Here is a 20,864-nt window from a genome sequence, read left to right as displayed (position 1 = left end):
GAGGTTGTGCCTGGGTGACAGGGCAAGACTCCGTCTCAGGAGGGGGAAAAAAGAAACAAGAAAAAGCAACTATCTGGTAAAGATGCTTTTACCAGAATATATACAAATAGCCAACAGGCATATGAAAAATTGCTCAATATCACTCATCATCAGAGAAAAGCAAATTCAAACCACAATGAGCCATGAGCGTTGGCTCACGCCTGTAATCCCAGCACTTTGGGAGGCTGAGGGGGGCAGATCACTTGAGGTCAGGAGCTCAAGACCAGCCTGACCAATATGGTGAAACTCTGTCTCCACTAAAAATATAAAAATTAGCCAGGAATGGTGGTGGGCACCTGTAATCCCAGCTACTCAGGAGACTGAGGCAGGAGAATTGCTTGAACCTGGGGGGTGGAAATCGCAGTGAGCCAAGATCGCGCCACTGTACTCCAGCCTGGGCGACAAAGCTAGACTCCGTCTAAAAAAATAAAAATTTAAATTAAAAAAATAAAAAAATAAAACCACATCTCACCCCATTCAGGATGGTTATTATTAAAAAGACAAAAAATAACAGATGCTGGCAAGAAAGTGGCAAAAAGGGAGCTCTTAAACACTGTTGGTGGGAATGTAAATTAGTACAAACTCTATCAAAAACAGTATGGGGATTTCTCAATGAACAAAAAACAGAACTACCATTGGATCCAGCAATCCCACTACTGAGTGTCTACCCAAAGGAAAATAAATCATTTCCTCAAAGAGATACCTGCACTCATATGTTTACCACAGCACCACTCACAATAGCAAAGATATGGAATCAACCTAAGTGTCCATCAATGGATGACCAGATAATGAAAACGTGGTATACATAAACAATGGGATACTATGCAGCTATTAAAAGAATGAAATCAGGTATTTTACAGCAACATGGTTGGAACTGGACCCCATTATCTTAAGTGAAATAAGTCAGACACAGAAAGACAAATATTAGATTTTTTTCACTTTTAAGTGGTTATTATTAAAAAGACAAAAAACAACAGTTGTTGGCAAGAAAGTGGGGAAAAGGGAACTCATGTGTACACACGGGCCTAGAGTGTGGAATGGTAGACAAAGAAGACTTGGAAGGGTGAGGGCTGGGAGGAGGGTAGATTATGAGAGATTACTTGATGGGTGATGGATATCCTAAAATCTCTGACTTCGCCACTGTGTAATCTATGCATGTAACAAAATTGCACTTGTATCCCATAAAATTATGTTTTTTAAAGATGCATTTACCTTATGTGCGTCAATTAGAACAATGCCTCCTTTCTCAAGTGGTTCTTTTGTTCCCAGTAATAATTTTCCATCAAAATATCCCACAGCAAATGGTCTGTCTTCACTGAACCATGCAATGCAAGTAACAGACACTAACATGATAAAAACAAAAGAAAAAGAATAAGAAAAAGAGAATTATTTGTCATTGTCTGACCTAAAAGACAGAGACTGAAACAAATAATGATAATGTAACCACTGCAAGTAAGTTTCCAAATAGCTCTTTAATGCATTTAGACAAAATGTAGGCGTACAGTGGGGATTCCACGTAACATACTTCTTAAAAGTGTCACTTAACTGTGACAAGGACTACCTAATTTATAATCTTTCATTCTTTTTCAGGCGGTTGTTGAAAAATAAAGACAAAAATTAAATTGCTTTGCTGATTTTAAGTCACTGTAGGTTCTTTCCTTTTGGACCACAATCTACCATGATACTAAGAAGTGAAATAATTCAAATCACAGAAAGAAAATTACATCTCTTTTTCTGCTGATTTAATATTCCCTATTCAGTATGTTTCCACATTCTATCAAAATGTTCTGTTCTAACAATCTATATTTCTATTTGCTTCTTTAAGTATATGTAACACTGAAAGGCTACAAAAGAAGTAAAAACAGTATCTGTGAGGGTAGAATGGGAGTGTGGGAACTGAGCAGATGGGAGAAAGACTTTTCACTGTATATGTTTTAAAACTTAAATTTTTCAACCCTATCAAAGTATTACCTATTTTTAAACAAACAAAATAAACCTCTTCTGTTAATGGAATACCATGTAAGCAGGCACTATGACCTTTGAATTACCCAACTTCCCCCAGACAACCAACAAAACCTAGTGAGATACATTCATATTCAAAGGAACACCACAGTAAGAAGAAAGCAGACTTCCTACTCTCTTGTCAGACCAGGAATTCCCCTCTTCCCCCTTCCTCCATTACTTCAATTTTACTAATTTTTTTAAAGACAATTTCATCTCAGCCAGGCGCATTGGCTCACGCCTGTAATCCCAGCACTGTGGGAGGTCGAGGCAGGGGGATCACAAGGTCTGGAGATCAAGACCATCCTGGCCAACATGGTGAAACCCTGTCTCTACTAAAAATACAAAAATTAGCTGGGCGTGGTGGTGAATGCCTGTAATCCCAGCTACTCGGGAGGCTGAGGCAGGAGAATAGCTTGAACCAGGGAGTCAGAGGTTGCAGTGAGCCAAGATCACACCACTGCACTCCAGCCTGGTAACAGAGTGAGACTCCTTCTCAAAAAAAAAACAAAAACAAAAACAAAAACAAAAAACACACACACACACACACAAAATTTCATCTCCATCAATAATGATGATGATCTTTTTTTCTCTTGGACAGTCCTAACTTTCAAAGGAGACTTGGAATCTGCTATAAATATTAAGTCACACAAAAGATGAATGACTAATATAATACCATTAAATCTCATTTTGGCAGAGATGTGTGGTGGGGGCTGGGAGATAAATATCTTTCAATTCAGCAACTAATTAGAATTAAAACATGACTGGAAAATTTTGAAAACAAAGCAAAGATAATATTCACTTGGCATTTTTAAAAGTAAGTGCCAAAAAGCTAAGTCTAGAAAGGAAGTTGGAGACTCTGTCAACTAGACATAAGTGCAGTCATTTACCATCCTTTCGATAGCAATGCTCCAATTCTCGACGGTGCATGGTGGACACATCAACAACTTCAATCAGTCCCAGAGATCCATCCATCCGTCCCACCAACAACAATTCTGGAGACTCTCCTGACCAGGCTGCAGCCGGACCCTCTTCTGGCCAAGCCAGGGCAGATACCCAATGAGGCTGAATATCTACTAATCCTTTTCCTCCTAAAGAGGGAAAAAATGTTGACTAGTTGTTACTTAATTATTAAAAAGAAAAAAAAGGAACAAAAACAAATATTACTTAATTCTAAAACATACTCAAAGCAGTTCCGAATTTCATAATAGCCTGCTAATAAATAAGACTGTGAAGGCAGGATCCTTCATTTATATACTATATATGATCATAAAATTAAACTTTTTCAGCTGGGCACAGTGGCTCATGCCTGTAATCCTAGCACTTTGGGAGGCCAAGGCAGGTCGATTACCTGAGGTCAGGAGTTCGAGACCAGCCTAGCCAACATGGTGAAATCTCGTCTCTACTAAAACTACAAAAAAAATTGGCCAGGCATGGTGGCGCACGCCTGTAGTCCCAGCTATCTGGGAGGCGGAGGCTGCAGTGAGCCGAGATCACGCCACTGCACTCCAGCCTGAGTGACAGAGTGAGACTCCATCTCAAAATAAATAAATAAATAAAATTAATGTTTTTCTGTAACTGGTTTTTTTTTCTGTTTTTTGATTTTTTTTTTTTTTTTTGAGAGAGGGTCTTGCTCTATTGCCCAAGTTGGAGTGAGTACAGTGGCATGATCATGGCTCACTGCAGCCTCAAACTCCCAGGCCCAAGCAATCCTTGGGCCTCAGCCTCCTGATTCCCTAAGGTTCCAGGCACACGTCATCACGCCTGGCTATCTGTAACTATTAATAGGACAAAATGGTACCTTTATAGAAGAGAGTGTAAAGAAAAAACACTGAATGTACAGATGTCAAGCACTTAAGTCCTTTCTCAACAATTACTGATAACCAGATTAGCATAAGAAACTTACCTGCAGTTAAGGCTAGCTATTCCTCAAATATGTGACAGAACAGCTATTCCTCAAATATGTGACACAGAACAGCTATTCCTCAAATATGTAAAAAACAAACAAAAATACTAAAAAGCTCAATATTACAATAATTATTTTTACTTTCCAGAGAGGAATAATAAAAACTGACAAGAATTTATACCTACAAAATAAACATAATAGAAATATTTCAAGCAATTCAAAAGAATATATAGCTTAAAATTCAGTGACGACTACATCTCCTCAAACCCTATTCTGAATACTTAGTAGTACATGAAAAAAAATTTAAGTTTATAACTACTAGGTTAGTTGACAGTCCCAGAAAGAAAAGTCAATAAATGAGCACTTCCTCTCTAATTTGAAGCACACAGTGCATAGATTTTCAAAGTTGTTGGAAGGCTTGTGAGTTTCAAGGTGAAGAGAAACCACTGTTCAGAAGCCTAAGAGGAAGGTTTTAAAAAACTAGTTTCAGCAGTTTACTAGTGTTTACATGACTCTTACCATTAACTTGCCAGATATTCACCATCTTTTCCAAAGCGCCTGCTAGATATTTGCCACTGATACTCCAGGAAACTGGTGAGAAACTTGGATCGCTGGGTGATCCCAGGCTTTCCTCAGCATCCCCTTCCCTAGAATATAACAGATAAGTATGCAATTCTAATCCCCATCATTCAAAAGTAAATTAAACCCCAAACCTTAAAATAAGGGTTTCACATAGACTAGAGTGTATACCTGATTCTTCTGTTTCAAAACCTTGGCTAGCAGTATTTAACAGTTACACATTAATTAATATTTGTCATCATGTGAAAATGAATTATGAAAAAGTGATATTAGACTTTTCCTCATTTAATTAGTACACAACTTGTCAATAAACACATTTGAATTTTGTATGGGTTGTACAGGTGGTTATTATTCAGAAGACATTGATTCTTATTTGCCTAATCTCTTGGGAGGTCTTCAGAAAAGAAATAGCTACAGCTGGCTATAAAATTATTAAAAATGCAGCCGGGCGCAGTGGCTCACATCTGTAATCCCAGCATTTTGGGAGGCTGAGGCTGGCAGATCATGAGGTCAGGAGTTTGAGACCAGCCTGGCCAACATAGTGAAATCCCATCTCTACTAAAAATACAAAACTTAGCTGGGCATGATGGCGAGTGCCTGTAGTCCCAGCTACTTGGGAAGCTGAGGCAGGAGAATTGCTTGAACCCGGGAGGCAGAGGCTATGGTGAGCCAAGATTGCACCACTGCACTCTAGCCTAGGCAACAGAGTGAGACTCCGTCACAAAACAAAACAAAACAAAACAAAACAAAACATAAACAAAAAAAACTGTTAAAAATGCTACATTCTGATACAGAAGCAATATAATTACTCTAATTCCTAAACAACTCTTAAAGACCTATGGCAAATTAGCCTACTGTTTTACATAGCTGAATGTTTATTTACCAGTAGATCTTGATTTAATTCTAAGTACAGATACAGATGGTTTAAAATTATGTTTTCTGAATTGTTATCCTGGAAAGCTAAAAATACACACTGAAGATACAGTAATAGTAATCTAAAAGAAAATTTCAAAAACTTTTAGTGACAATATAATTACATTAACACAACCAAGATGAGGCATGTTTAGGATTCTCTTATTTTAAATGGTATACATGTAATGTTAGCACTCACAATCTGTTGAACACACAGGTCTGTTGCAGTGAATATTGCTTCTTGGTAACATTCCATACGCGGATGGTGCCATCATTGCCACTTGTAGCCAAAAGACCTTTTTTATTACACCAAACACATGTCATTACCTAGAAAAGTTGAAACGGGTAAGTCTAGTAATACTTGATTCAAATGATTTTATTATTTGAAAAAGTTGTATCCAATTTTAAAAGATCTACCATGAAATTAAAGGAAAAGCATCCATTCTTTTCTTTTCTTTTATTGAGATGAAGTCTTGCTCTGTTGCCCAGACTGGAATGCAGTGGCTCAATCTCAGCTCACTGCAACCTCCACCTCCCATGTTCAAGCAATTCTCGTGCCTCAGCCTCCAAGTAGCTGGATTACAGGTATGTGCCACCACGCCTGGTTAATTTTTATATTTTTAGTAGAGACAGGTTTCACCATGTTAGCCAGGCTGGTCTTGAATGCCTGGCCTCAAGTGATCTGCCCACTCCAGCCTCTCAAAGTTCTGGGATTATAGACATAAGCCACCACACCCAGCCTCCATTCTTTTCTAAATGGCTTGCAAATATATTTGAAGCTATACTTATTTGGCGTATAGCTTTAAGGTACTATGCACTAACGCAATTGAACTATCTGAGACCTGTTATAATCTTTACTAAATATGTTTACTTAGTAAGTACTTTAACATTTTATATTCTATAAAATAAATAACACAGACTAAGAAATAATTTTAAAAATTGTTTAAGTAGGCCGGGTGCAGTGGCTCACACCTGTAATTCCAGCACTTTGGGAAGCCAAGGCAGGCGGATCACCTGAGGTCAGAAGTGAGACCCGCCTGGCCAACATGGAAAAACCCTGTTTCCACTAAAAATACAAAAAATTAGCTGGGTGTGGTGGTGCACAGCTGTAATCCCAGCTACTCAGGAGGCTGAGGCAGGAGAATCACTTGAATCTGGGAGGTGGGGACTCTAGTGAGCTAATATCTCACCACTGTACTCCAGCCTGGGTGAGACTCCATCAAAAAAAAAAAAAAAAAGATTTATTTAAGTAATATAATTCAATCTTCATTTCTTGTTATAGCTGAGAGACCCCGTGGGTTAGATTAAAATACTGAGGCCAATTTCTTTTCCTCTTGCGTGTTGTCCTTCAGTATCTGTGGGTGATTGGTTCCATGATCCCCTGCCCCAAATTTGCAGACAGATTCCTTATAAAAATAGGGTAGTAGGCTGGGCACGGTGGCTCAAGCCTGTAATCCCAGCACTTTGGGAGGCCAAACGGGTGGATCACCAGGTCAGGAGATCGAGACCATCCTGGCTAACATGGTGAAACCCCGTCTCTACTAAAAGATACAAAAAACTAGCCGGGCGAGGTGGCAGGCGCCCATAGTCCCAGCTACTCGGGAGGCTGAGGCAGGAGAATGGCGTGAACCCGGGAGGCGGAGCTTGCAGTGAGCTGAGATCCGGCCACTGCACTCCAGCCTGGGCGACAGAGCGAGACTCCATCTCAAAAAAAAAAAAAAAAAATGGGGTAGTATCTGCATATAACATATGTATATACTCCCATGTAACTTAAATCATCTCAAGATTACTTTAAATACCTAACAGAATGTAAATACTATGCACAAAAGTTATACTGTACTTTTTATTTGTATTATTTTTTAGTATTGGATCATTATTTTTTACCCCAATATTTTGCATTGGTAGTTGGTTGAATCAATGGATGTGGAACCCACAGATAACAGAGGGCCAAATGCAAAAGCCTTCATCTTTTGTGAAGCTATTCCTTTGGTTTTCTTCTCATCCCCCATCCAATTCTCCCGTTTGTATACTATTATATCAAACCAGCATACAGAGAAAGCAGAGTTGGTAACTGCCAGGAACATTTTTGTAATTGTGCGCATGTGTGTGTATGTGTGCATGTGTGAAAGAGAGTGACACAAAGAGAGAGACCTAAACTTTGAGCTCTTTGAGAAGGGCAGAGACTATTTCATCTCACATAAGGTGATTAACACACTTTATACTCAAAATACTTACTCTGTTCTGATGAGCCTCTAACTTGATAAAGGAGCATTTTCTAAGATCTCCTCCCATATCGGCGAGTGTTTGCAGAGTAGTTTGGTTGTCACGGTCGTGTGCAGCAAGAGTGCGCACGAGTTGCTGAGCCGCCCATTGCCGATGCTGTGAGGACAGCCTGGAGGAGAGGCAGCAGGCTGCCAGGGCATTAGCCAGCTCTAGAGGGCCTACAGCAGAAGGATCATAGGAAGGATGGGCATACAATTGGGCAATTAAACCTGCTTAAACAAAACATGAAATGATGCTCAGGTGAGATCTGGTGGTGGTGAACAAGCAAATGGGTTAACCCATATCTTTTAAGAATTAGCACTTTTCCCAGTAATTATTTCACTAAAATATACACATAAGAAATAAAGCATTTATCTCACATCAAATTCTGTAAGAAATCTGATTCATTTAAAATATACATTTTAGGCCAGGTGCGGTGGCTCATGCCTGTAATCTCAGCACTTTGGGAGGCCGAGGTGGGAGGATCACCCGAGGTCAGGAGTTCGAGACCAGCCTGGCCAACATGGCAAAACCCCATCTCTACTGAAAATACAAAAAAAAAAAAAAATTAGCCAGGTGTGGTGGCACGTGCCTGTAATCCCAGCTACTCGGGAGGCTGAGGCAAGAGAATTGCTTCAACTTGGGAGACAGAGGCTGCGGTGAGCCGAGATCGCACCACTGCACTCCAGCCTGGGTGACAGACCAAGACTCCATCTCAAAAATAAATAAATACATGAATTTTATTACACAACAATCAGTAGTCTTTGCTCCAAGGACTCAGTAGACTAAGAAAGCAGCAGGAATAATTTTAAAACCAGGACAGAGACAGTATGCCTTTAAGAAAAACAGCTTGGCTTTTGTTGCTCAAAAGTGATGGTGTTGTAGCCAGTCAAGGAACTGGGCTGATAGATCCAAAAGCCAGCGACGGCCAGGCGTGGTTGGCTCATGCCTGTAATCTGAGCACTTTGGGAGGTCGAGGTGGCCGGATCACATGAGGCCAGGAGTTCAAGATCAGCCTGGCCAACATGGCAAAACCCTGTCTCTACTAAAAATACAAAAATTAGCCAGGCGTGGTGGCATGTGCCTGTAATCCTAGCTACTTGGGAGGCTGAGGCAGGAGAATCACTTGAACCCAGGAGGTGGAGGTTGTACTGAGCCAAGATCATGCCACTGCACTCCAGTCTGGGCGACAGAGTGAGACTGTCTCGAAAATAAACAAACAAAAAACAAAAGCCATATCTCTTGGCTAAATGGTCCTGATGAAGAGAAAGGCAAATAGTAGTGATAAGTAGTCCCTTCAAAGTGTTATAATCTTAAAACAAAGAGAAAAATAACACTACCTTCATCTAAATTTTACTAAAGAATTCTACCAGGATTATTATCTATGGCAACTCAAATCATAATCTGTAACTAAAATAACATGGTACATTTTCTAATATTTGTTTCCATACACAGTGGAAAAAGTATCCATGCACTTCTTTTATGTTCTAAACTTAAGAAACTCACGTCATAATTTATCATATACTAACAATGTAAAAACATTATTTAAAAATAAGAATAAAGTCAACTAGAAGACTGTATCTTTCAGAAGTATGAAACCTACCTTTCTTTTCAATTTCTGACTTATCATAGTTAGGTCTTAGTTTGGCCCCTTTGTCTGCTAGCAATGCCACAAGGGCCTGTGTTACAACAAAGTTTGGGGAGGTCACAAGCTTGTTCTCTTCAGCAATTCCTCGGAGAAAGCTGGGTAGAAACTTTCGCTGAATTGAGTCATCAACTGTGGTTAGATTTACACCTGTTGCAGCAGAAATCAAGTTCTGAAGAAGCAATTGGAAAAACAGGTTTAATTTTTACATGTAATTTTGGAACAAAAATATTTCATTTCAAAAGGCTCAAGAATCAGTCAGAAATAAGCAATGTAATGGGGAAAAGTTCTGAAACTAGCTTACCTGTGTACACAACTGTACCAGCAGTTTGGCAGCACTAGGAGCATTTGATGCCAGACATCCCACTGCTGTGCTCAGATAGGCCAGGCAAGAGATAGGCTTGTTAGCCTTGCTATGCCCACCTCGTGATCGTTCTGAGGTGCTAGCCATGGCAGAAGGGCTGGTGGAGAGGCCAGCTCTCCCTGCCGCTGCCAAGCACATTAATCGAACCAGTGTTCGGATATCTGTTAGCCCCAGAGACTCAAGACCAGCAGCGAGGCTACAACTGGAACCACTGCCAGTAAAGAAAAACATTTCAGATGGATAAAGAAAATGGATTTCTTAAGGGACCATTTGTAGTCCCACATATCATTCATAGCATCAACAACCATAATAAAATGTAAGCTGCACTATCATTAGCAATACATGTCCTAAGAGTTGCCAAAGATACCAAGCTGAAAACTGGCATCTAAACTTTCTCTGCTTTTAATAAATATTGGCATATACTTGAAGTACAATTGAACTGCCAAAGTAAAACAGAAATGTTCACAAAGCATAAATTTTCGTAAACTGAACAAACCCATGTCACCACCCTCCAGATCAAGAAACAGAACATTGCCAGTACCTCAGAAACCTGCTTTGGGCTTTTCTCAGTCACGATACTCTCAAAAGCAACCACTATCCTGACTTCTAAAGCTACAAATTAGTTTTGCCTGCTTTTGAACTTTACATCAATTGAATAATAATGTATGTACTCTTTTGTGTCTGGCTTCTTCAATATTATGTTTGTAAGATTCATCCAAATCTTGTAGCATTGAGCAGTTCATTTTCATTGACATATACATGAAATCTGCCACAGTTCATTTATCCATACAGATGACAATCAGGTGGTTTCCAACATGGGGCTATGATGAATAATACTACCAAGAATGATTGGAGATGTCTTTAGGGGGCACATATTTAAGTATTTCTGTTGGATATATACCCAGAAGTGGATCTCTGGGTCACAAAGTATATTCATGTTCAGCTTTAGTTGATACTATCAAACAGTTTTCCAAAGTGGTTATAGCAATTTATTTTCTCACTAACAATGTAGGAGAGTTTTAGCTGTTTCAGTCACTTTTTTCTCCCTAGTGTTTTAAATGTTTGCCATTCTTGTGGGTGTACAGTAGTATCTCATTGGTGGGGTTTTTGTCTTAGGTGTTTTTTTTTGTTTTGTTTTTTGAGACAGGGTCTCACTATGTTTCCCAGGGCAGTCTCAAACTCCTGAGTTCAAGGGTTCTTCCCATCTTGGCCTTCCACTCACATTGGGTTTTAATTTTCATTTCTCCGAAGACTCGATGAGGTTGAACATCTTTTCATGTTTATTGGCCATTTGGGGATCCTCTTCTGTGAAACACTTCTTAATGTGTTTTGCCCACTTTCTTCTGGGTTGTCTTTTTCTTGTTAACTTATAGGAATTATTTACACATTCTATTGGTTAGATGCATTACTAATATCTTCTCCCATTCTATGGCTTGCTTTTTTACTTTCTTATTTTTCAAATCACTTTTGCTAAACAGAGGTTTTCTATTTTATTGTATTCCAATTTATCAATCTTTTATGGCAGATTCCTTTTGTGACTTGCTTGAGGAATTTTTGCTTGTCCCAAGATCAAGAAGAAATTCTTCTATGTTACCTTCAATAAACTTTACTGATTTATTTTTCTGTCATATTTAAATCTAAGGGCCACTTTATAATTATTTGCTTTATATAATATGAGGTTGGGACCAAGGCTTTTTTTTTTTCCTATGTGGATAAACCATCAGACCGTGCTTCAGTTATTGAAAAAAAAAAATCCTTTCTCTATTGCTCTACAGTGTGAACCACTGTCATAAATCAAGTGTTTATTTATATGTGTGGGTCGGTTTCTGAACTCTCTTTTGTACTATCCTATTTGCCTATCCTTGAGCCAATAGCACACAGTCTTATGGAAATTTTGTTTTCCTTTCAGGATCCTTCTGCCTTCACTGATTTGCCATTAAATACTCCTGCTTCATCACTTCTTAAATGGCTACCTTTTAGGTATTTCTGGTTCTCACCCCCTTTTTACATTACAATCCACAGTATGAAAACAGCAAGGATCCCCATGATGGTATCTGCAGGCTGACTTAGCTACACAGACGGTCGATACATTTTGACCTTTAGTTTTTAATCCAGCACCATTTGGATCAACAGCCTTAGTTTCCCATTTCAAGCAACAAAATAAAATGTATGCAGTTTACTCAGTTGTGATAATGGCATTATTTTCTACCTAAAAAGAGCCAAGTATTAACTGAAAGACCAATTGAGTGAATAACAATGATGACTATGTCTAACATCTTTCATTCAACAGTACATATTCAAGCTTCTCAAATTCTATCTCACCCTCCCAAACACCACCAGACTCCCAGCTAACGTACATTAGAAGTTAACTTAGCATCATATGACATAAAATAACACTTACCTGACTGAGAGAAGAGACAGTGCTCTCATGACCATGGTTCTGGCCAGAAGAACCTGAGCAGCAGCAGTCACTCTCCTTAAAGCCACCACACGGTCATGAGGGTTTGCTAGGGCAGCTGCCTGCTCTCCTAACGTTATTCTCCCAGAGGAGCTCTTTTCTACGGAGCCATGGCAACCTGAAAAACATAATTTTGTTTCGTTCTCAACAAGGTAAGAAAAAAAATATATCTGAACTACTAAAAAAATTTCCTGTTCTACAGAGGTTCTATAACAAACCAATGTCTTTCGCTCATCTGGAACTTGGTTATATAGAAAATTTCTTAGGAGAAACTCACACATTTCTAAGTTTAAACTTGGATATTTCTAACTTAGATATTTCTATGTTAACAATGTATTTACCACAGGAGAAATTTTTCCATTAAGTATTGTTTTGTTCATTTTGTCCATATATCACATCTACTGATAAGAAAGATATAAGAAAGTTTTAAAAACATGCTTTGAGAATTTATAAAGGACTGAATTACCAATACCACCCAATTCTTTATTTTGTATTCCCTATACCAAAAATTTACCACACCCTCTCACCCAAATAAAAAGAAGACTGCACAATAATTTTGAGTTGGTTACAGGATTCTCTTAACACCAATTTTTTTTTTTTTAAATAACAAGTCTTATAAATCTTTTTATTGCTTCGATATCATGAAAGACAAAAAAAATTTTTAAAGTTTATTTTTTCCTCTTGAGACAGGGTCTGGTTCTGTCACCCAGGCTGGAGTGCAGTGGCTCAATCATCGCTCACCATAACCTCAAACTCCTGGGCTTAAACGATTTTTCAGCCTCAGCCTCCTGAGTAGCTGGGACTAAAGGTGCACACCACCACACCCAGCTACTCTTCTTCATTTTTTTAATAGAAATGGGTCTCACCATGTTGCCCAGGCTGGTCCTGAACTGTTGGCTTCAAGCGACCTTCTTTCTTCAGCCTTCCAAAGTGCTGGGATCACCAGCATAAGCCAACACGCCCAGCCAAAACTTAATATAACATTATACCTTCAAAATGTTAAAACAACTGGCTAAAGAGACTTGTTAGGGTGAGATAATGTTGAACCATTAGTCTTAATTACTTTTACTTTATTATTATTTACCTAAGAAACAAACTACAGTAGATGCTATAAAATCAATGCAAATCAGCATTTCAGTTTACCTATTTGCATTAGAGTCTCTTCCATACTGTTGGTGGCTGTGACCATTGCTACTGATGCTCCTAGTGGATCACTGTCAGGGAACTGAACTGGTTCTGGTACAATGCGCCGGTCATTTAAACCAAGCGGTCCAGCAAGCAATTCAAATTCTTCTTCACCAGTTAGCTTTTCATCTTCATCAACATCCAACATGTCCCAGTCTTCTGGAATTTAAATAAATAAATGTATAGTATGTGAGTATAAATATTACATAAATCTGCTGGCAATGGTTATTCTGAAAATACATCTAAAATGCAGATGAGCGGCCAGATGCGACGGCTCACGCCTGTAAACCCAGCACTCTGGGAGGCCGAGGTGGGTGGATTACCTGAGGTCAGGAATTTGAGACCAGCCTGGCCCACAGGATGAAACCCCATCCCTACCAAAAAATACAAAAATTAGCCAGGCATGGTGGTGTGTGCCTGTAATCCCAGCTACTCAGGAGGCTGAGACAGGAGAATCGCTTGAACCTGGAAGGCGGAGGCTGCAGTGAGCTGAGATCACGCCACAGCACTCCAGCCTGGGCAACAGAGTGAGACTCCATCTCAAAGAAATAAAAATAATAAATAAATAAATAAATAAAATGCAGATAGACTGAAAGTCCAGTGACCACATAATGAATTACGGCACCATCTCCTGCAAACTTAACCAAACTGCACTCCTGAAGCATAAGTGAGACCCTCAGGGAAAGGGAGTCAATGTAGTTAAATAAATTGACAGCAATAGCAAATGCTATAGCTGGTAATAGAGGTTTAAACTAATTAAAAATACTGTCATGGGTCTAACAAAGAGTTCTTCGCTGTCTGTAATCATTAGGGAATGAGTTATTTCAAGAAAATGAGTGCTCCAGGAACATCAATGCTCATCTCTATTTATTTTTTACTTTCCACAATTAGGGTGGAAATTCAAAATATACCACATCCTTTCCCTACTTTGAAAAAAAATACACCAAATAGAAATTAATATTCTGTGGTAAAGCTGATGTTTGAAACCAGGTTCTCTTCCTTTGACTTTTAAACCAGGGTTGTTGCTATTAAACTACCTTGAGTTTTTAAGGGAAAATTTAAGTTAACATGTACACAAATACAAACACACACACACGAAGGTGAATTTTAGTAACAGATGTTAAGCAGAGAGGATATATAAAAAAACATGTAAAATAAAGAGGCTCTCAAAACAAACTACCTTCATACACACTGTCTTGCTTGCCAATTAGATCTGGAGCTTGTCCCTTGTACCTGCACCAAACATGAAGAACATTGCATTTTTATATAAAACAGTTAGTACCCCAAAATGCAAATTAAGTCATTAGAATATTTTAAGAGGTCATTAATAAAGCAGCACAAAATAAAAAAGTATGTTTCATGTTATAGGCTAACATAATAAAAACTGCTGGTATGTAGGTACACACATGCTTACAACATCAGTGATTATTTAACCAAACTACTGGGGAGATTTCTGGGTTACCTAAAACAACTCTTAACCAAATTCTATTCCATAAAACCTTAAAGATTTTAATAGGTGACAATAAGGGCAACAAACCTACTCTCTAGGAATTAAGGATGTAAAGAGATAATATTTTTATGGAACTCATTTAATCAAAAGTCTCTTTTTTTAATCAGGAAAAAGATCTTAATTAAAATGCCAGAAATATGGTAGAAAACACCAACGAAAAGAATTGAGTAGAAGCCTCCTGAGGGTTAAGGAAAGGGTCCTGACCATTACTTGCCAACAAGTCAAAGGTTAACACGGTCAAACTCCAGGGAAGGATATGTTGCCATGCCACTATTCCTGAGAACATGAATTTCTGAAACCCCATCCATCCCTTCTGCCCAAAGTGTAGGAATCATGGGATTTCAGGGAAGGTTAAATGCAACTCCTCACATGAAAAATCTATAGTTCCCAAGACTTAAGGTATGAGGTATCTTCAGGAGGTCTGGATATCTAGACAATTTCAAGGTACCTTTCAGAACTTGTTGTCTTGGATTTGGTCTTCAGGGCTAAGTACTTCTCCCTGCAGGTGCCACATAACAGGTAGTATGGATTTCCACTCCCACATTCACCACCAAACCAGCCATCCACATAGGAACCATTGCTGCGATAGCCCTGGCGGTTTGCACTGCGCCCGCAGCCTGGGTGGTTTCTCTTCATGTGCTGATTGAAGCTGACAACACTGCATTCACACAGTTCACACACCACCACTTCTTCCCTGTCTTCAGACTCGCAAACATGCTGCACAGAAGGATTTCATACCAAATGATTACAGTCAATTTAACATAAAACCAAGAAGTGCCAAGTAGATTATTTATGATATTAAATTCACTACTTTATTACAGATGCTAGAATATTTCCATGTTCATTAACGCTACATAAATATTTCTTTCAAATCAGAATTCAGATAACACAATCTGAAGGTGTTCTTTGCTCTCTCTCACTCTAGTAAGTTATATCAATAATACAAGTAACTGAGTATCCTACTGAGAAAAGTTAATAAACATGACAATCTGTCCTATCTCGAAATGAGGTTTTTTTAAAAAAATAATAATAATAGTGAAAAGAATTATTTTTCATCTGGTCACAAAATGCATACCTATTTTATAAATTTTTGAGAAAAATCATTACGATTCACTTATTTATATAGCAGATTCTCTTTCCTGTAGGACTTACACCTAAGAGCTTTTTGGTCTCCCTACTACAAAAATGTAATGCTAAACAATGTATACATACAAACCCACCATGTACCCTTCCCCCAGATGGAAGTATTGACAAGATCTAGGTGAGCACTGGTTCCTAGAATTAGGCATTACATTGATTAAATGGAACCTATGAAGGAGAAGAACATGCATTCAGATAGCAATGTGAGTATAACAGCCATGTTATATAACCTGTCAACATCTACTGGAACCTGATGCTTGTTTTGTAATCTATCTTTGACATCAGAATCAAATATTACCACAGTATGGCTCTATTCATCTTGTCTGGGGAGAGAAGCAATAAAATCCCACAGAGAAAGCAAGAGAGACTTTTCCTTATTAGTTTGTAGGTATCAAAGTAACCTCAGGCTTTAAATCCCCAAACATCAGGATGAGATACAAGATTTTTTAGAGTGTTTCAACTCTAGGCAAGGCTGCTGTTAGTAAGCTATATGAACAGGAGGGCAGGAAAATAAGTCAGAGCAGCCCCCGCTGCAGTCACACACACCCAGGTAGGCCAATCCAGTACCTCTGGGATCCACATTCCCAGAATATCATTGTCACTGGTCAGGTCTTGTCCAAACATAGCTTCCATTGCTTCATCATCAAGATCAATTTCCAATTCCTCATCTAAATTAAAGTCATACAACGCCCCTGGGTCTTGCTGCAAAGATATTCCTTCTCTCCGACTTTGATTCCTGTGGGCCTGCACAGAGCGGTATAATCCCGCTCAGAACAAAACAAAAAGGCATTTTATTTGAATGCATAAAATAATTCTGAGTATTTCGCCAGCTCTTAATTGCCATACATGTAGTAACAGCCAATATTTATTGAAGTTTTTTTTCTATATGATTATCATTATAGCAGTGGCTTATGCCTACACTCCCAGCACTTTGGGAGGTGGAGGCAGGAGAAATCACTTGAGGCTAGGAGTTTGAGACCAGCCTGGGCAACATAGTAAGACCCTGTCTTTACAAAAAAATTTAAAAAGTTAGCTGGGTATGGTGCATGTGCCTGTAGTCCTAGCTACTCAGGAGGCTGAGACAGGAGGATGTCTTGAGCCCAGGGGTTCAGGGTTACAGTGACCTAGGATTGTGCCATTGCACTCCAGCTTGGGTGACAGATCCAGATCCTATCTCTAACAACAGCAACAAAAACATTATAAAGCATTGCATGGATTCTCTTACTTAAACCTCTCAATAACCCAGTGAGATATGAGTGCTATTACTATCCCCATTTGCAAGAGAGGAAACACGTGTGATAGGTATAATTTGATGTTTTATGGTCTGAGATCCAATAAGCCAATTGAGATAGGTTCTCACCTACACGTTATCAGTCACCTTAATTATATGAGAAATATACATCCTATATTTTCTAGGATGGTCTCAAGTTCTCTCACTGTTCCCGTAAATTACTGAATCATTACTTATGTTCTAGTATTTCAATGATCAAATTCTGTTTTGACAAATCACATATTCAAGTTTTTGATTTGGAAAATATATTCCTTATAATTTATATTTTACATGCCCAGAACATAATCCTAGACTTTACTAATGTAATGAGGGAATCTGGTCCTTACCTAGCAGTGAAGCCCTAACATCCACAGAGTAGTACATCTGAAAAGCCAGTGCCTACTTTTTTTGGCACAGTGCCCTTTCCAGCTCCTTCTTACCACTGATGCTAAATATTAAACATGCATCATCACTTCTTAAATTATAATTGACTGAGAGCAGAAGGAAGAGCATTTATATAATTTCTCGAAATCTACAAGTGGCCAGTATAGACTTCTGCACCCCGGGGAACTTAAAATAAGCCTATGAATGTATGCTATGATTTAAATAAAATTATGTAAATGCATAGAAAATGATATCCAAATAGCTATTCTGTTAATGTGGAGGGACTGAGCACTTAGTATCATTAGTTTGCATCTTCTTTAATGTGCCTTTATATTGCTTTCAAAATAAGATCTTTCACAAAGAAAAGGATATGAAACATACAATTACCTGCTCTTGCTAGCAATGTGCGAGCAGCTAAGTCAAACTTGTGCCTTCTCGTTACTGCTGAGCGACCTCTAGCTGATGGTCCACTTCCAGAAGCTGCATTCTCTGTATGATCCAAATTATCAGGGCTACAAGTGCAAGTGAGAAAGCAACACAAATTTTTAAAAACCATTATGAAAAGAAAGCATAGGTATAAGCTTACTTGCAGTGTTAATTTATTCTCACTGAGAATAAAATATGTTTATGATAAAATGTGAAACACATCTTTATCCCTGTACAGTTCAATTATACACATATCATTTCCTGTGACCTGAGCAATAACTATCTGATTTTGAATTCTGCCAACAACAAAATGATGTTTAATGCAGCTCAAATTTAAATGAGATCAAATATGACCTTAACTAAATTCTAAATGATTAAATACTTAAAATTTGAAATGATTGAGAATCCTTGCCTAGGAAAAACAGGTATTTCGAAATATGTTATGAAAACATTCACTGAGCTTGTTGGAAAAAGCTTGCATGCCATACAGGACACAAGCCTTGGTTACTATATGGCTCCATAGTTAAAATGAAAAATAAAAGATCTAAAGTCATAAGAAGTGATGAAGGAAAGAAGATTTTTAGGGAGAATTCATAAGATATTCTATTACATCTCATTTTAGGATAGGCATTATCACAGAAATCTTTTTACACTTAAAGGGGCATCTTCTACCAGATATTGAAAACTATACAAGAGATGAAAATATAAATATTACACAGAGAAGAGTTAAAAGTCCAATTCTATGCCAGGCACGGTGGCTCATGCCTGTAATCCCAGCACTTTGGGAGGCTGAGGCGGGTGGATCACGAGGGCTGGAGTTGGAGACCATCCTGGCCAACACGGTGAAACCCTGTCTCTACTAAAAACACAAAAAATGAGCCGGGCATGGTGGCAGGTACCTATAGTCCCAGCTACTTGGGAGGCTGAGGCAGGAAATTGCTTGAACCAGGGAGGTGGAACTTGCAGTGAGCCAACATCGTGCCACAGCACTCCAGCCTGGCGACAGAGTGAGACTCCGTCTCAAAAAAAAAAAAAAAAAAGAAAAAGAAAAAAAAGTTCAATTCTATCAAATACATTAAATCAAGGTCCAATATTAAACTGAATACTCGATTTAATATCACTTGTATGAGATAAAATTATTTTATTAGCATGTGTACTTCAAAATAAACTTGTTTTGTTTCCTTTTTCAGTACAATTTTATACAAAAATTATGAAATTCCTTCTGGCATGAAAACACCTGTTCAAATTAAAACCTGTCATATCACTTCTACCCTTCACAGAAATATAAACTTGTAACTAAAATGCCCATCTTTTCATATAACTATATTTATCAACTTTACATACAATTAGAAGCATTTATGAAGGGATATATAATAAATGGGGCTTTGAAATTTATAACACATGGAACAAAAGTACAGGAACTGGAATTTCACCTTTCACTAAAACCTTCCTCCATTTCAGCAGCATCAGCTGATGGTATGTCTCCAGGTGACTGCAAATAACAGGGATCATTTGACTTTCCGCCACTGCCTAGAACGGCTGCTCCATGCCTGGAGTCTGCTGTGCTGCCCGACTGGGGCTCCTCTTCATCCTCATGCCCAGGGTGCTCTATCATCCACATGGCAAGGACAGTGATATTCTGGGCATCAGCCTCTCCCCGAGCACCTATACAGGGGAAAAACAGTCTGATGCTGACTTTGAGCAAAGAATTAGGTCTTTATGTTACCAGTTTAAGAGTGTTTGCTATGATGCTCTTGTAACAAAATATAGTGTTAAAAATCTTACCAAGTTTCATAGCCTCTTAAAAATTATGTTGTCTTTAATAAGCTAGGACTCCTCATATCTGTATACACTGATATATAAAAACTTATCGTACCTGTAGCTTCCATGGCTTTGGCAATCTGCCGAAGAGAGAACCCCATTTCCAGCAAGGGAACTGCAATTGCTGGAGGAGGAGGAGAAGTTGAAAGTCTACTGCTTGGGTCTGACAACGCTGAGACAAAAGGAAGAGAAATAAGAACCTAAATATCACTAGATAACATGAATAAAAAGTGTCTTCATAGTCCTCAATTTCCTAGTATTGTTCAAGTTTAATGAAACTTTCCTCTACTCAGAATATGTGGCTGGGCACTGTGGCTCATGCCTGTAATCCCAGTTTTACTAACATCCATTTATGTTATACTTAGTAAAGATTTGTGTAGAGGTACTATAAGAATATGTAAATATCCCACTCCTCGTCTAAGTTCCATATTTGCAAATTTGTGTACTCAATAAAATTTATTTGTAATCTCAAAATCAATACTCACGTACTTTTGTAGTCATTTGTGACATATGCAGAGGGACTAAAAAGTTTAGTCCCTCAACACATGTGTTCACAGCTAAGGTTCAACAAGGTGATGCACTGCCTTCATGTTTCAGCTCTTATGTGAAAAACAAGTATCCTTTTCATAGTCTACTTAATGCTACACTCTTTGCATTTTTGTGCTTTTGGTCGGTGATTTCCCTGATTAAAATGGCCCCAAGCATAGTGCTAAAGTGTTGTCTAGTGTTTCTAAGCGCAAGGAAGCTGTAATGTGCCTTATGGAGAAAATATATATGTTAGATAACCTTCATTCATGATGAGCTATAGTGTTGGTGGCCATGAGCTCACTGTTAGTGAATAAACAGTATATGTTAATTGTGGTATCTTCAAACAGAAGGATGCATAAAACAAGATTATACAGTATAATGATCAGATGACAGAAATGTAACTAGGAGTTCACAGGAACTTAATCCTGTACTTC

At 38.4% G+C, this 20,864-nt stretch overlaps 1 protein-coding gene across 11 annotated transcripts in view; it reads right to left on the bottom strand.

Moving 5' to 3' along the window:
* The window catches only part of HERC1 (HECT and RLD domain containing E3 ubiquitin protein ligase family member 1), a 221,373-nt gene that overhangs the window by 33,589 nt on the left and 166,920 nt on the right, over nucleotides 1–20,864 (bottom strand). For 7 of the 11 annotated variants that reach the window (XR_004185128.1, XM_009210354.4, XM_009210359.4 and 4 more), the window contains 15 exons: nucleotides 19,958–20,074; nucleotides 19,515–19,746; nucleotides 18,043–18,167; nucleotides 16,548–16,768; nucleotides 15,310–15,578; nucleotides 14,532–14,584; nucleotides 13,310–13,510; nucleotides 12,110–12,284; nucleotides 9,649–9,919; nucleotides 9,303–9,516; nucleotides 7,673–7,929; nucleotides 5,637–5,764; nucleotides 4,466–4,593; nucleotides 2,931–3,131; nucleotides 1,252–1,382 (listed from right to left, as the gene is read on the bottom strand). Coding sequence is in view for 10 of the 11 variants with exons in the window: in XM_009210354.4 (XP_009208618.2) it covers nucleotides 1,252–1,382; nucleotides 2,931–3,131; nucleotides 4,466–4,593; nucleotides 5,637–5,764; nucleotides 7,673–7,929; nucleotides 9,303–9,516; nucleotides 9,649–9,919; nucleotides 12,110–12,284; nucleotides 13,310–13,510; nucleotides 14,532–14,584; nucleotides 15,310–15,578; nucleotides 16,548–16,768; nucleotides 18,043–18,167; nucleotides 19,515–19,746; nucleotides 19,958–20,074 (2,723 nt within the window). In the remaining variant the exon portion in view is untranslated. The remainder of the gene's footprint in view (nucleotides 1–1,251; nucleotides 1,383–2,930; nucleotides 3,132–4,465; nucleotides 4,594–5,636; nucleotides 5,765–7,672; nucleotides 7,930–9,302; nucleotides 9,517–9,648; nucleotides 9,920–12,109; nucleotides 12,285–13,309; nucleotides 13,511–14,531; nucleotides 14,585–15,309; nucleotides 15,579–16,547; nucleotides 16,769–18,042; nucleotides 18,168–19,514; nucleotides 19,747–19,957; nucleotides 20,075–20,864) is intronic. The other 4 variants (XM_003901041.5, XM_017960691.3, XM_009210356.4 and 1 more) reach the window with 3 other exon arrangements.

Source organism: Papio anubis, chromosome 7 (assembly GCF_008728515.1).
Source record: "Papio anubis isolate 15944 chromosome 7, Panubis1.0, whole genome shotgun sequence".
Lineage (NCBI taxonomy): Eukaryota > Metazoa > Chordata > Mammalia > Primates > Cercopithecidae > Papio > Papio anubis.
The sequence above is the reverse complement of the archived record's forward strand: the minus strand, read 5'-3'. Positions and strand labels throughout refer to the sequence as shown.